This window comes from Marmota monax, unplaced genomic scaffold (assembly GCF_021218885.2).
Source record: "Marmota monax isolate L192 unplaced genomic scaffold, Marmota_monax_Labrador192_F-V1.1 WCK01_AAM20220418_F8-fsc00132, whole genome shotgun sequence".
NCBI classification, from domain to species: Eukaryota; Metazoa; Chordata; class Mammalia; order Rodentia; family Sciuridae; genus Marmota; species Marmota monax.
In genome coordinates this window covers 8287169-8302621 of record NW_026695199.1, presented here as the reverse complement: position 1 = coordinate 8302621, position 15453 = coordinate 8287169, and the positions used below count along the sequence as shown (strand labels likewise).

Genomic DNA, 15453 nt, shown 5'->3' with positions numbered 1-15453 from the left:
GGGTAGCCATAACTTTGCCCTGACTAAAGAGGGAAGCAGATACTCTTTCTGGATAGCTTCTTCCTTAGGTTTCTGTAAGACTTTTATTACAATCAAATGTTTCCCTTAATATACAACATTAGGGCTTGATGTTATTATAGTCGTCATTTGTACATAATATAATTTGGTTCAGTTTCATTCCCTAAATATCCCCCTTCCACTCTTCTCCCTCATTCTCCATTCCCCCCATATTTTTCCCCGTTTTCTTTAGTTTCCACATAGAAGAGAAAACATGGCCCTTGACTTGCTGAATCTGACATATTTAGCTTAATATAATACTTTCAAGTACCATCCATTTTCCTGCAAGTAACATAATTTTGTTTTTCTTTATAGCTGAAAAAAACTCCATTGTGTATATCTATCTATTTTTAATTTGCCTTTTTAAATTAATCCATTGTTGTAATGGCTAGTTCCTAACTTGAGCATTGTGAATTGCACTGCTGTAAATATGGATATGCTATATCACTAGAGTATGCTGACTTTATTTCTTTTCTATAAATACCAAGGAATGGCATAACTGGGACATATGGTGGTTCCATTCCTATTCTTTTAGTAATCTCCATACTGATTTCTATAGTCCTCACTCATTTTTGAGATCCTTTCCCAGAGGGATTATAATAATTATCCTACTAACAGAGAAACTACTAGTGAATGTATAGTAAATGAGGTCATCTTAGTCATCTTAGATACCAGGATTTAAAAGAAAGACTTTGGCGGGGGGGGGGGGGCATTCCTGAAAATTGAACTCAGGGCCTAAAATGTGCTAAGCAAGTGCTCTACTGCTGAGGTACATCCCCAACACCTATTTTCTTAGTTGGATTGTTTTCCATGTGTTACTTTTAGTTATTTATTTTTGCAGTGTTAGGGATCAAACCCAGGACTTTTCATATGCTGAGCAGACTCTACTCCTGATCTACAGCCCTTGTCCCTCTTGTATTATTTATAGTACTGATCATACAGCTTACATAGACTTTTATATGCACGAGTTTTCCGAACCATAATGTATTTTACAGTGGGAAAATGATTTCTTATTCTAAGGAAACAATATTAAAATTAAGTTTTAGAAATAATTCAATCAGGGCCGGCATTGTGACTCAGTGGTAAAGTGCTCACCTAGCATGGGTGAGGCACTGGGTTCGATCCTTAGCACCAAATAAAAATAAATAAATAAAAATAAAGGCATTGTGTCCACTTAAAACTTAAAAAAATAATAATAAAAATAAATAAATCACTCATTCCTCTGACACATATAATATTAATTCAGGACAGTTTATTGCTTTATTTGGAAAATACTTTGGTCAGAAGATTGCTTTTTAACTTTTATCTGTTCTCTGTATATATGTATATTAATTGCATGTAGACTTTAATATTATTAGTAAATAGAAAAAATTAGACCTAATAATTTTGTTTTGGTCAACATACAGGGGTGGCACTGAATCAACAAGACAGGCAACTCAGTTGATCAATGCTCTCATCAAGGATCCCGACAAAGAAATTGATGAACTTATTCCAAAGAATCGTTTGAAAAGCTCCTCAGCAAATTCCAAAATAGGGTCATCAGCACCTACCACCACTGCTGCTAACAGTTCCTTAATGGGAATTAAAATGACGACTGTAGCTCTGTCATCAACATCTCAAACTGCCACAGCACTCACTGTGCCTGCAATTTCTTCTGCATCTACTCACAAAACCATTAAAAACCCAGTGAATAATGTGAGGCCTGGTTTTCCAGTTTCTCTTCCATTAGCATATCCTCCTCCACAGTTTGCACATGCTTTGCTTGCTGCTCAGACTTTCCAGCAGATCCGTCCACCACGGTTGCCCATGACCCACTTTGGAGGTACTTTTCCACCAGCTCAATCCACTTGGGGTCCTTTTCCTGTCAGGCCTTTGAGCCCTGCCAGAGCTACTAACTCGCCTAAGCCTCACATGGTGCCTCGCCATAGCAATCAGAATAGCAGTGGTTCTCAGGTGAATTCAGCAGGTTCTTTAACTTCAAGTCCAACAACTACAACCAGTTCATCAGCTTCAACGGTGCCTGGTACATCTACAAATGGTAGTCCAAGTTCACCTTCTGTCAGAAGGCAGCTTTTTGTCACAGTTGTGAAGACATCCAATGCCACCACCACAACAGTCACAACCACAGCAAGCAACAACAGCACTGCACCCACAAATGCCACATATCCTATGCCTACTGCCAAAGAACACTATCCAGTATCATCCCCATCTTCCCCATCACCACCAGCCCAGCCAGGAGGGGTTTCTAGAAACAGCCCTTTGGATTGTGGATCAGCATCTCCAAATAAAGGGGCATCTTCCTCCGAACAGGAAGCAGGTAGTCCACCAGTAGTAGAAACAGCAAACAATAGACCTCCAAACAGCAGCAGTTCTTCTGGGAGTTCATCAGTTCATTCTACTCAGCAACAGCCTCCGGGATCTGTTTCCCAGGAGCCAAGACCACCTCTTCAGCAGTCTCAGGTTCCTCCCCCGGAAGTTAGAATGACTGTTCCTCCTTTAGCAACAACAAGTTCTGCTCCAGTGGCGGTGCCTTCTACTGCCCCAGTGACTTACCCTATGCCTCAGACACAAATGGGATGCTCCCAACCTCCTAAAATGGAAACCCCTGCTATTAGACCACCCTCTCATGGCACAAGTGCTCCTCACAAGAATCCAGCTCCAGTGCAGAATTCATCTGTTGCAGTTCTCAGTGTCAATCATATCAAAAGACCTCACAGTGTTCCCTCCTCTGTCCAGCTACCTTCAACCTTAAGTACACAAAGTGCTTGTCAGAATTCAGTACATCCAGCAAATAAGCCTATTGCTCCCAATTTCAGTGCCCCCTTACCATTTGGGCCCTTTAGCACATTGTTTGAAAACAACCCTACTTCTGCTCATGCCTTCTGGGGAGGATCTGTTGTTTCATCTCAGTCAACACCAGAATCTATGCTATCAGGAAAGTCTTCATATTTGCCAAATTCGGATCCTTTACATCAGTCTGATACTTCCAAAGCTCCAGGTTTTAGACCACCATTACAGAGACCTGCTCCAAGTCCCTCAGGTGAGTTTCTATTTTCTGACATTCTGCAGCTACTCACCGAGGTGATAGGAAAACTCTTGATCATTTTATAATATTTTAATTCTATGGCTAGGCTATGTGGATAGAGGTTATAGTTGTTAATGTTTGTTTTCTTTCTGGATGCTGGTGATTTAACCCAATATCTCAAGTACTCTATCGCTGAGCTGCAATCAAACAGGATTGTTTTATTCAATTAAATCAAATGCTGTTGTGTTGTGTGCATCTAGCATACTGGTTTTTTTTTTTAAGCCTTTGAAAACTACAGTAGATTTTATCTTGAATTTCCCATATATAAGTTTATCAGGTCAATTTTTCTCTCTCTCAAAAAAAAAAAAAAGTCTCTTGTATTCGAATTAATAAGGTAATGCTGCCAAAACTTTTATTTCAAAAACCAAATAGCTAACAAGAAATTTTTTAAATTTGGTTTCATTTTTCCTTTCAGTTTTGTTTCTAAAATAATGGGAAAATGTAGGGTTAAACAGTCTAATAATAGCCTAATAATAGCCATATGTGCTATTTAAATTAATGAAAATTAAATAAATTTAAAAATTCATCCTCTTAGTCAAGCTAGTAATATTTCAAAGGCCTAATAAGTACTTGTGGCCAGTCCTCCCACATTGGACTGCTGCAGAGATGTAGAGCATTTCCATTGTCACAGAAAGTTCTATCAGACAACAATGATATTTATAATTTATGGAGGATCTAAAATCCTGTGATTTTAAGCTATTTTTTAAAAAAAGTTTTTACTTCAAATTTTTTTGGGTTTATAATAGAATTCTTATATAATTCCTCTAGCTTCCTGTACGTAAATAAACATCTAAGACTCTGTGTGTGTGTGTGTGTGTCCATTTGTGTATGCTTGTTTACTGAGAATTGAATGCAGAGACTCTACCACTGAGCCACACCCCCAGTCCTTTTTATTTTATTTTGAGGGTCTTAACTTAAGTTGCTGAGGCTACACTGAAACTTGTGATCATCCTGCCTTAGCCTCCTGAGTCATTGGGATTACAGGTGTGCTCCATTGCTCCTGGCATGTAAACACCTTATATAAACATGGTACCTTTCCCAGAATATCCGTACAGTACTACTAACTAGACTACAGATTTCACCAGTTTTTCCATTAATATCTTTTTTTCTTTTGTAGAATCTAATCTAGGATACCCAGTTGGATTTAGAGTTATTGTGTTTTTATTATGTGCATTTCAAGTAATGAAAGAAAATTCATGTGAGAGATTGACACACAATGGCCTGTGGGCCAAATTTGGCCTATTGCCTGTTTTCACATTTTTAAAATTTATTTATTTACTTACTATCCCTATATTTATTTAAATGGAGTCATGCTTTGTTGTCCATCCTGGGCTAAAGTGGTCCTTCTACCTCATCTTTTCCTGAGAGCTTTTGTGGAGATTCTACCAGGGAAGCACAGCTACTCCATATACCCTCAACTGAGGAACAGTCCTCCTCTATTGGGGAAGGTTGTCCTCTTCCATTGAGTGTGCAGTTTCAGAGAGACATTTTCTGAAAAGCACTACAGGTGCGCAACATACCTTGCTAAAAATTGTTTTTAGAAAGAATAATATGTGATTCAAATTTCAGTGTTTATAGATAAAATTTTATTGAAACACAGCCATGCCCCATTTGTTTGCATATTATATGATTGATTTCACACTATGACAAGATTGAATAGTTGGAAAAGAAGCCATGTGGCCTTCCAAGCCTAAAATATTTGGTAATTGGTGAGGTTTTTTTGTTTATTTGTTTGGACTTTTTGTTTATTTGTTTTATTTTGTTTTATCAGCACTGGGTATTCAATGCAGGGCCCCACACACGCTAGGCCAGCACACTCCGCCACTGAGCTATATCCCCAGCCCTTTTACAGGCATGTCTTTTACAGAAAAGCTTCCATGTTCCATCTTTATTTTTAGAGATACAACATTCTAGGACAAAAATTTTCAGATTTAGTAGGAACTCTGTTATTTTTACCTATTTCTGCAACATGTAATTGTAAACAACATGATCAGTAATTTTTTTTTTTTTTTTTTTGGCTGGGGGTTGATTCTGTATATACTTTAAAAAAACACAATTTTTCTTGCTTACTTAAACAGTGTCCTTGTTTTAATTGAATTTTAAAGGGATATGATATGCCAGTGCATGGAACGCTTTTAAATTTCATTTTTATGACAGAATTTATTCTTTGTCAAAAATACTTTGTCATTCCAAAAATTGTGATAATCTAGGCAGTATATTTCAAAAGGCTAGAATTAAGATTCAGAGAACAAAGAAATCAGTTTTTATTTTGTAAAAAGCTATGCAAAAGCTGGGTGTGGTGGCATGCAATTTGTAATCCTAGTGACTGGGAAGGCTGAAGCAACTTAGCAAGACCCTAAGCAATTTGGTAAGACCTGTCTCAAAATAAATAGATAAAAAGGGCTGGGGATGTGGCTGAGTGGCTAAGCACCCCTGGGTTCAATCTCTGATACCAAAAAAAAAAAAGAAAGAAAAAGGCATGGGGCGGGGGTGGGGAACAGCTTTATAAGAGCGGAAGTTGATTAGAGTTAAAATTAGCGTTGAAATTTAAGAATTTCTCAAAGGAGAACATTGCTAGAAGAAGGTCATTAGTTAAAAATTTTATTCTTTATTGCACAGGAAATGCCTCTTTTTTTTAACATCTTCCAGATACTAATTTTTTTCCTTCTTTTTCCTAATTCATTTTGCATTCCATTCTTTTATGCTTTCTTTGCTTAACTGTTTTTTTTTTTTTTATTCAACTATTTGAAATCTATTTTTATTTTGAAAAACTTTTTTGGGGGGAATGGTATTGGGGACTGAACTCGGAGGCATTGGACCACTGAGCCATATCCTCAGCCCTATTTTGTATTTTATTTAGAGACAGGGTCTCACTAAGTTGGTTAGTTCCTCACTTTTGTTGAGGCTGGCTTTGAACTCACTATCCTCTAGCCTCAGCCTTCTCAGCTGCTGGAATGACAGGCGTGCACCACCGCACCTGGCTGAGAAACTTTTGAAATTGTGTGTGGGGGGTGGGGGGCGATGGGGTTATACATTTTAAGGGAAAAAAATACACAGAAATGAGTACCTGTATATTCCCTCACTTTTATTATCTACTTATCAATGTCTTTTCAAACCCTCTTTTGCCTCTTTCCTTTCTGTCCCCTCTTGCTTTGCCTCTTAGGCCCTTCTGTGTTCTTCTTTCCTTCTTCTTTCCCCTCTTTTTATCCCTGTCTCTGTTTTCTTTCACTTTCTACCTTTGTCAAATCATGAGAAGGTAGGTTCCCAACACTATGATACTTCACTCCATAGTGGGTTGGCTTCCATTCCATATTCCCAAAACATGCATTTATGCCTTCCCAGTTATGCCACTATTACTACCTTCAAGAAAATTGGAATCAATCATAGTACCTAACTCATAATACCATTATCCCAAATATATTCTTTTTTTTTTTTTTTTTTTTTTTTTTTTTTTTTTTTTTTTTTTTTTTTTAATTTTTTATTGTGGGTTGTTCAAAACATTACAAATTTCTTGACATATCATATTCCACACTTTGATTCTAGTGGGTTATGAACTCCCACCTTCACCCCATACACAGATTGCGGATTCACATCAGTTACACATCCATTGATTTACAAATTGCCATACTAGTGTCTGTTGTGCTCCGCTGCCTTTCCCATCATCCACCCTCCCCCCTCCCCACCTCTCCCCTCCCCTCCCCTCCTCTCTCTCTACCCCCTCCACTGTATAACCCTGCCAAATATATTCTTTATGAAGATTACAGGTGTGAACCACCACATCCTGCTGTCATGCAGTTCGTGATATTGAATCCTTTGAGGAGTCCAATTTTTCCACAAATGTTTTCAAATTTATCTTTTTTTTATTATTAGATTTAGACCAGTCATTTCCAAGAGGAGTATCACATAGGTGATATGTTTCAAACCTCACTCCGTATTATATTAGAAGTACTAAATGGTAGATTGTTGTGTTACTGACTGTGGAAACCCAAGCCACTTGGTTAAGCTGCCAACACCAGATTTCTTTATTGTAGAAGCATACCTTTGACTCTGTGGTTGAGGGATGGGGGGAGTAGCTGGAGAATAAAACTTAAATTAAGGCACTACTACATAGGTGCTCTCCCAGTACATCGCCAGACCCTTTCCTATAGATTTTTAAAGATAGAAATTTAATTCCTTAACTTTTAAGCATGTTTAAATTACCAGTTGATATTATCAGTACTTCATAATAGCAAATAATAAATGAAATATTAAAATTAAATGTGAAATCATCCCCTTAATGATTTTTTCTTTTTATAGTTATCTTTATAAAATGAAGAAGTAACAGTGGTCTGAAAGAAGTAACCAAGGAGAAATTTTTTTAATAATTAAATAGTTTCAGATATATCTGTAGCCTCTTAAAATTTTGACTTTGTCTAATTCTTTCCTAATGGTAATAACTGTTATAAATTATGATGGTCTTCTCTTTTATAGGTATTGTCAATATGGACTCGCCATATGGTTCTGTAACACCTTCTTCTACACATTTGGGAAATTTTGCCTCAAACCTTTCGGGAGGTCAGATGTATGGACCTGGAGCACCCCTTGGAGGAGCACCTGCAGCTGCTAACTTTAACAGACAACATTTTTCCCCACTTAGTTTGTTAACTCCATGTTCATCAGCATCAAATGGTGAGTACTAATAGGTATAATTCCAAAAGAAGAATTGTATGTGTTCCTTTTTTTTTTTTTTTTTTTTGATGGTGGTGGTAGGAGATACAGGGGATTGAACCCAGGGTATATAACCACTGAGCCACATCTCCAGCCCTTTTTATTTTTTTATTTTGAGACAGGTCTCCCTAAGCTGCTGAGACTGGCCTTGAACTTGAGATCCTCCTGCCTCAGCCTCCCCAGTTACATGCATTACAGGCATGTGCCACCATGCCAGATTTTTTTCTTTCATCTTGGTGCTGTGATTGAACCCAGGGCCTCCTTATATAACTATATTGTTGATACATTGTCTTTGATGCTATTAAAATTGCTTCATTGCAACATTCCAAGAACTTTTTAGTACAAAAAAATTAAAAGCTCTAGAAAAATTGAAAGAATAGTTCAAGAAACTCATATTTCCTTTACTTGAACTAAAGATTTCATTACATTTATTTTCCCTGTTTGCTTTTTTGTTGCTGTTTTTTTAAATTTGAAAACACAATTAAGATGTAGATATACTTCATACCTAAAAACAGTGCATTACTTAAGAATTAGGACCTTTTCTTAAACAACTACAATATTATTGCCAAATACCAAATAGATTAATAGATTAACATTCAGATGCAATTATATAATACTAATTCACTACTAATCTTGATACACGGTCCATGTTCAAATGGTCCCAGATCCAAGATTCAGAGCATGTTTTTTTTTAATTTACATTCTTCTCCTAAAAATGTTTCCCAAAACTGTATAAGCTTAAGGCCCCACAAAAACCTAGATCTGCCCTAATCTCTAAAACCTATTTTTTCTCTACTATATCAGTTTGTTTATTTTATAATAATATGACTCAGAATTACATTTTTCTTTTTTTATATTAAAGAAATTATGAGAGACGAGAAAACTATTTTAGTTAGGCCCTTTTCACAGCAAAGAATATAGGTCCATCTAAAGAATCCCAAGGAAAATGATGTTATAAGGCTATATGGGATCATTTTTAGAACCATCCAGGACTTAAAAGTAGCTATGTTCATATCCCCTCCCTCTCCATCTACCATTGTCTTTTCCTGTGAGTCTTTTGGTTTGGTTTTTTACTGATTTTGGCTTGAACTCTGTTAGATGTGAATATAGCGGCTACTCCTACTTGCTTTCGAATTCTATTTGAAATATTAACCCTTTTGCTTGCAGTCTGTGTATGTCTTGGCATTGAGGTGAGTTTCTTGTAGGCAGTATATCATCGGGGGTTTTTCGTTCATTTGTTTGTCTTTTTTTGTGTGTGGTGGTGGTGGCAGGTAGGGGGGGGAATACTGGATCCCGGGGTGCTTTACCACCGAACTGTATTCCCGGTCTTTTTTTAATTTTTATTTTGAGACGGGGTCTCACTAAGTTACTGAGGCTGGCTTTGAACTTGTGATCCTTCTGATTACAGGTGTGCATCACCATGCCCAGCCTGAGTCTTGTTATTCAATTTATTAAGCCAGTTTTGTCTTTTTGAGAATTAAGGCCATATACATTGAGGGTTATTATTGAAAGATATGGCCTAGTTCCTGTCATTTTTTCTTCTCATAGTTTTGAATACTCTGTACGTTCATTTCTTCCTCATTTACTCATTTTAGAGATATAGTTGTTTACTGTATTAATTATGTTTGATTAGTTCCTAATTCTTTCTTGGTTATTTACTTTTCTAATGAGATGTATTCTTTCCAGTGTCTTGATTATATTTATCTTTATTCTACTTCTGTGTAGGATTGATTCCTTTAAGTATCTTCTGTAATGATGGCTTAATAATTATGAGATTCTTATGCTTAGCCTGGAAATTCTTTATTTCATCTTCATATCTGAAGGAAATTTTTATTGGATATAATTATATATAACCCAGGTTGAGTTATTTTCTTTAGGGCTTCAAATTATTGAGATCCTTTAGAGTTCATGCTGAGAAATCTGCTGTTGTTCTGATGGGCTTATCTTTAAATGTGATTTGGAGCTTCTCTCTCACAATTTTTAACTTTTTTTTTTTTCTTTGTTCTTTGGGAAGTTTCTGGAGAGCTTCTTTTCTAGTCATGTCTATTTCGGGTTCTAGATGCCTCCCGTACCTGGATGTGCATGTTTTTCCCAAAGATTTGGGAAGGTTTCTGTTAATTTCACTAAATAGGTTTTCTGTGCCTTTATTCTATAGCTCTTCTCCCTCATCTGTTCCTATAAGTTATGGTCTTTTAATGGTGTCTCAGAGATCTTGTATGTTCTATTCATTGTTTCTTTTTTCTTTATTATTGTCAAAATGTAAGAATTTATCAACCTTGTCTTCAAACTCTAATATGCTTTCTTCCACTTGATCTAGTCTATTGTAAGGCTTTCAACTGCATTTTATCTGACCTATTGAACTTTTCATTTCCAAGATGTTTGGTTTTCAGAATTTTTTTTTTTAATTGAATTTTCTTTCATACCCTGCATTGTCTTCCTTAATACATTTAGTTGTTTACTTATATCCTCTTGGAATTCATTAATCTTTTAAAAAAATCATTCTTTTTAATTCTTTTCTCAGCTATTTATCTACTTTGAAATCTTTGGAATCAGTTACTAATGAGTTACAACCTTTAGGATGTGTCATATTCACCTGTATTTTCATATTTCTTGCATTTCTATGTTGAGTTTGTACATCTATTGGAATGAATATCCCTTTTACTTTTGTGAAGATCTTCTTAGTAACCTGCTCTTAACAGTGTGCCCTGGGACATTGGTTTATTTTGTAATGTCTGCATAATTCTACTTCGACAACATAGCATGGTTTCCATCACTACTTCTACTGTGATTCGTGGGTTTTAACATAATGTGTGGTGTGTTGGAGCCTGAGGGACCTGCTTTCTCTGTAGGTCTCATGTGCATGGGATCACTCTGGTAGTTTAAGCGGGTGTGATGTAGACAACAGAATATATGGTATGTGTGGTATACACTCTCTGTGGTTACTCCTCCAGTCTTTCAGGAATGATATGTCTGTCTGATACATTATGGAAACAACCTATGTTGAGGCCCTTTGTAGGGGAGGTGTCTACAGTCTTTTGTGTTTTTTCTCTTTGCTGTTATTATGGGAGTGAATGTCCAGGAAGCAGGTCTTCAGGCTTTAGTACCACATAGAGGAAAGCAAACAACATGGACAACAACAAATAAAAGCAGCCCAGATAAATAAATAAATTTTTTAAAAAGCAGAAATGAAGGAGGAAAAAATAACATAAACTAAAAAGTTTACATTGAGTTAAAAAAAATAAAAATAAATTAATTTTACAAAAAAGTAATAATTTCATTGGTGCCTGCCTATTATCCTAGCTAATAGGGAGGCTGAGGCAGGAGGATCCCAAGTTTAAAGCCAGCCTGGGCAATTTAGCAGACCCTGTCTCAATATAAAAAATAAGTAGGACTGGGGATGTTACTCAGTGATAGACCACTTGCCTACATTGTACATGGTCCTGGATTTAATCCCCACTACTGGATTCAAAAAAAAAAAAAAAAAAAAATCACAAGAACTCATTGAGAGGTGCAGTAAGTTTAACTGAAATAGATCCCAGTGAGCACTAGTGAGATGGAATTGATCACTACAGCACTTACTAACTCTTTTTTCTAAGTCTTTTTAAAAGCATAGTATCACATAATACCATAGTATTATGGGTGGCATATGCCCATAATCCCAGCAACTAGAAAGGTTGAGGCAGAAGGATAACAAGTTAAAGGTTAGCCTCAGTAATTTAGCAAGACCCTGTCTCAATATAAAATCTTAAAGGACTGGGGGATGTGTAGTTTAGTAGTAGAGCATGTGCTTTCACATGCATGAAGGTCTAGTTTTGATTCCTATCATCACCACAGTACAAAACAAAAACTTAATAGTGACTGAATTTTTCTTTGACTTCCCAATTCCCTCAAAAGTGCCTTGGCGAATAGTAGCACTGTGTCATGTTAGAGGTGTATATGTGTAGATAGATGACTTCATAATTTACATCTATCATCTATCCATATCCCATATCTATCCATCATCTACCACATTCACATATAGCAAACTTATATGTATAAATAATTAAATGGAAAAATACTGTCTCTGGGCAGTACTGTAAGGTAGTTATGAATAGATGGTAGATCTGCATGTTAACAGTTTTGATTTTTAAACTATACTAGTCGGGTAGGTCACATCTGTAATACAGCTACTCAGGAAAACTGAGGCGTGGGATCAGAAATTTGAGGTCAGTCTGGATAACTTATCGAGGACCTTGTCTCCAAAGTAAGAAGACCTGGGGGGTTGTGGCTCAGTGGTAGCGTTTCCTTGGGTTCATTCTCCATTAATGCAAGAAAATTAACTTCAAACTTCTCTACTTTTTTAAAGTTTAAATGTATTTTAATATTTTAGCTTTCCACATGCAATAAATTTGGTTATTTTGTTTTTTTTTTTTTGTCTCAATAATATATAGAGTTGGAATCCCTAATAAGTATTCTCAAACTGGCTTTATTAAAATCCATACCTTATTTTTATTTTTTTTAAATATTTTTTTAGTTGTCAACTAATCTTTATTTATTTATATGTGGTGCCAAGAATTGAACCCTGTGCCTCACATAAGCCAGGCAAGTGTGTTCTACCACTGAGCCACGACCCCAGCCCTCTATAAAGGCTGATAAGTAAAGTTTTTGATAAGTAAAGTTTTTAGGTTGTTATTACCAAGAGTAACTTGGTAATAAGTTTATAAGAGTTAATAAGTTAATAAGTCTATAAGACTACCCGTTTATAAGTTTATAATAGTTAATAAGTTAATAAGTCTATAAGATTACCCGTGGGAAAATAAAATAAACTAGGATAATGAAACAGTTTCCTATTAGTATTTTATGAGCATATGTCATTTTTTCCCCTTAAACTAGGTATTCCCAATTTTGTAGATAGTTGGATCTCTTTTGTTTTTTCATCATAACAAAACAAAAAGTAAGTGTTCCCCAAAAAGTACTGTTTGGGAATTGCCAGTACAGGCAGTGTTTTGTTTTTTGTTTTTGTTTTATTTAACAATGTGTTCTCATTGCTCTGGTGTTATATTTTAGTTAGTGTCAAAGATTACTTTATTTGAATATTAATTAGTCTAAATTGTTTATTATATAAGTAGTTAACTACCTTGTGGCATTGACATTTTACATTCTACCACAAAGTCATAGAACTTTAACCAGATTTTAATATGCATTAACTTATTATTTGAACGTTATTCTTATATGTAATTTTTCCCCAGTGAATACATATTTGAAATATCTTCAGAGTTTTTAAGATTTGGTTTTACAAAATTATATATTCTGTAGGTGACCTGTATTCTATTTCAAAATGTCTCTTCTCCAGATTCTCCTGCACAGTCAGTATCCTCTGGAGTTCGTGCACCATCTCCTGCCCCATCATCAGTACCTTTAGGGTCAGAAAAGCCCAACAATGTCTCTCAGGACAGGAAAGTTCCAGTTCCTATTGGGACTGAACGCTCTGCACGTATCAGGCAAACTGGAACTTCAGCTCCATCTGTTATTGGAAGTAATTTGTCCACATCAGTAGGGCATAGTGGCATCTGGTCCTTTGAAGGGATTGGTGGCAGTCAAGGTATGATATGCTATCCTACTCACTAGATATTAAATGTATGCATTTAACTATACTACTTAAACAGTATCTAACTTTCATAATCTTAATTTTAAAAGATCTTTATTACTATCTTTGTTTTGACTTGTGAATCACTTTTTGTTCAGTTCCCATACGATCTCTTCATTGCTTTAATTTATCAATGCTTACTGAAAATTAGGCTAATTAAAGCATGTTAATGCTTTTCATTTCATCATATTAAGATGTTACCATTTCTTTTGAGGTCATTAGGTTTTATCTTATTTTTGTTATGTTTTGTAACACAAAGTGTTTTTATATCACTTCCCACAAACATGGAAGTGCTATAAAAATATATATATGTGTGTTTATGTGTGTGTATTTCTGTGTGTATGTATGTGGGTTTGTATATCCTCGTCTGAAAGAATCCACAGCCCAATGTGACAACACTTAGAAAAATATAAATTGCTTCGTTTAGCTGTTCTTCAATTTTAAATGTTACCAATTTTTGTTTCTTTTCCCTCAGACAAAGTAGACTGGTGTAACCCTGGGATGGGAAATCCCATGATTCACAGGCCAATGTCTGATCCAGGAGTGTTTTCACAGCATCAAGCAATGGAGCGAGATAGTACAGGAATTGTAACTCCTTCTGGTACATTCCATCAGCATGTTCCTGCAGGATACATGGACTTTCCTAAAGTTGGGGTAATGGTGATTTAAACTGGCATTTTCATTATTTCAAAATATTTCTCATCATGAACCTTCTTTTACTTGCAAGTATATTAACATTTATTTGTAAAATGAAGCTGGCGCTTGGGCTGCAAATACTAGTCAAATCCTGGCTAAAATATAACTTCTTTAAGTCTTGATTTTTATCTTAGAGGAGTGTTTTTTGCCAAAATATTTTGGATATAGTAGATGTATTTATAACCTAATGTTAAAAAAAAAACTAAAATAATTTTTAAATTCCTTATATAACACACACACACATTCCCAAAATGAGATAAAGTTTTAAATGTCAGTTTTAAAGCTGCTGACTCTGTTGGCAAAAAGTAAATAGTGTATTGAATGTTAATTTTGGGTTTTTTTTTTTTCCTTTTTATAAGGGTATGCCTTTTTCTGTGTATGGGAATGCAATGATTCCTCCAGTAGCTCCTATCCCTGATGGTACTGGAGGACCCATATTTAATGGCCCTCATGCTGCAGATCCCTCTTGGAACTCACTGATAAAAATGGTTTCAAGCTCTACAGAAAATAATGGTCCTCAAACGGTAAGATTGATTATTCAGCAAGCAAACATTTATTTAATGTTTATGAAATGCAAGGACAAATAGGATTCAAGTACATTATGGTAACAAAAGAATGTAATTATAGGATCAGTTGAGGAAACAGATTTAATTTAGATGAAATATAGCAGAAGGGTGGGAAATGCTATAAAAGGGAGTTGTTTGGGGTAAGATTATGGAACACCATCATATATACCATTGGGTAGCAAATAATAGATAAAAGATTTTAAGTTACAAGTTGATTGTCTTGTAAAATAATTTTAGGTTGACATAAAAATTTAGTGGTGATGTGAAAGGGGCCATCTAGAGATTATTTGTTAAAAGTATATACATGTTGGGGCTGGGGTTGTAGCTCAGTGGTAGAGTCCTTGCCTAGCATGTATGAGGCACTGGGTTTGATTCACAGCACTACATATAAATAAACAAATAAAATAAAGGTCTGTCAATAACTAAAAAAATATATATATACATATCAAAACTATCATTGACTCTAAAAATTTACAGAAATGATTATATATTTGTAAATTTATCATATTTGGTATGTTTAATGATTCATCGTCTTCAACAACCATTAATCTGTATCTACTTAAGTGATGATTTTGAAGAAAAAATGTTGATAAATAATATCCTGTTTGAGGAATGAGAGAGGTAGAAAAAATAAAAGATAAAAGTGGTTTGGGGACTGGAGTTGTAGCTTAGTGACAGCACTTTTTTACTATGCACATAGCCCTGGGTTTGATCTC

At 35.5% G+C, this 15453-nt stretch overlaps 1 protein-coding gene across 7 annotated transcripts in view; it reads left to right on the top strand.

Annotated features, from left to right (window-relative positions):
* The window catches only part of Ankrd17 (ankyrin repeat domain 17), a 148238-nt gene that overhangs the window by 131993 nt on the left and 792 nt on the right, over positions 1-15453 (top strand). For all 7 annotated transcript variants that reach the window (XM_046428665.2, XM_046428666.2, XM_046428669.2 and 4 more), the window contains 5 exons: positions 1464-3097; positions 7613-7810; positions 13182-13430; positions 13951-14129; positions 14531-14695. In XM_046428665.2, the coding sequence (XP_046284621.1) occupies positions 1464-3097; positions 7613-7810; positions 13182-13430; positions 13951-14129; positions 14531-14695 (2425 nt within the window). The remainder of the gene's footprint in view (positions 1-1463; positions 3098-7612; positions 7811-13181; positions 13431-13950; positions 14130-14530; positions 14696-15453) is intronic.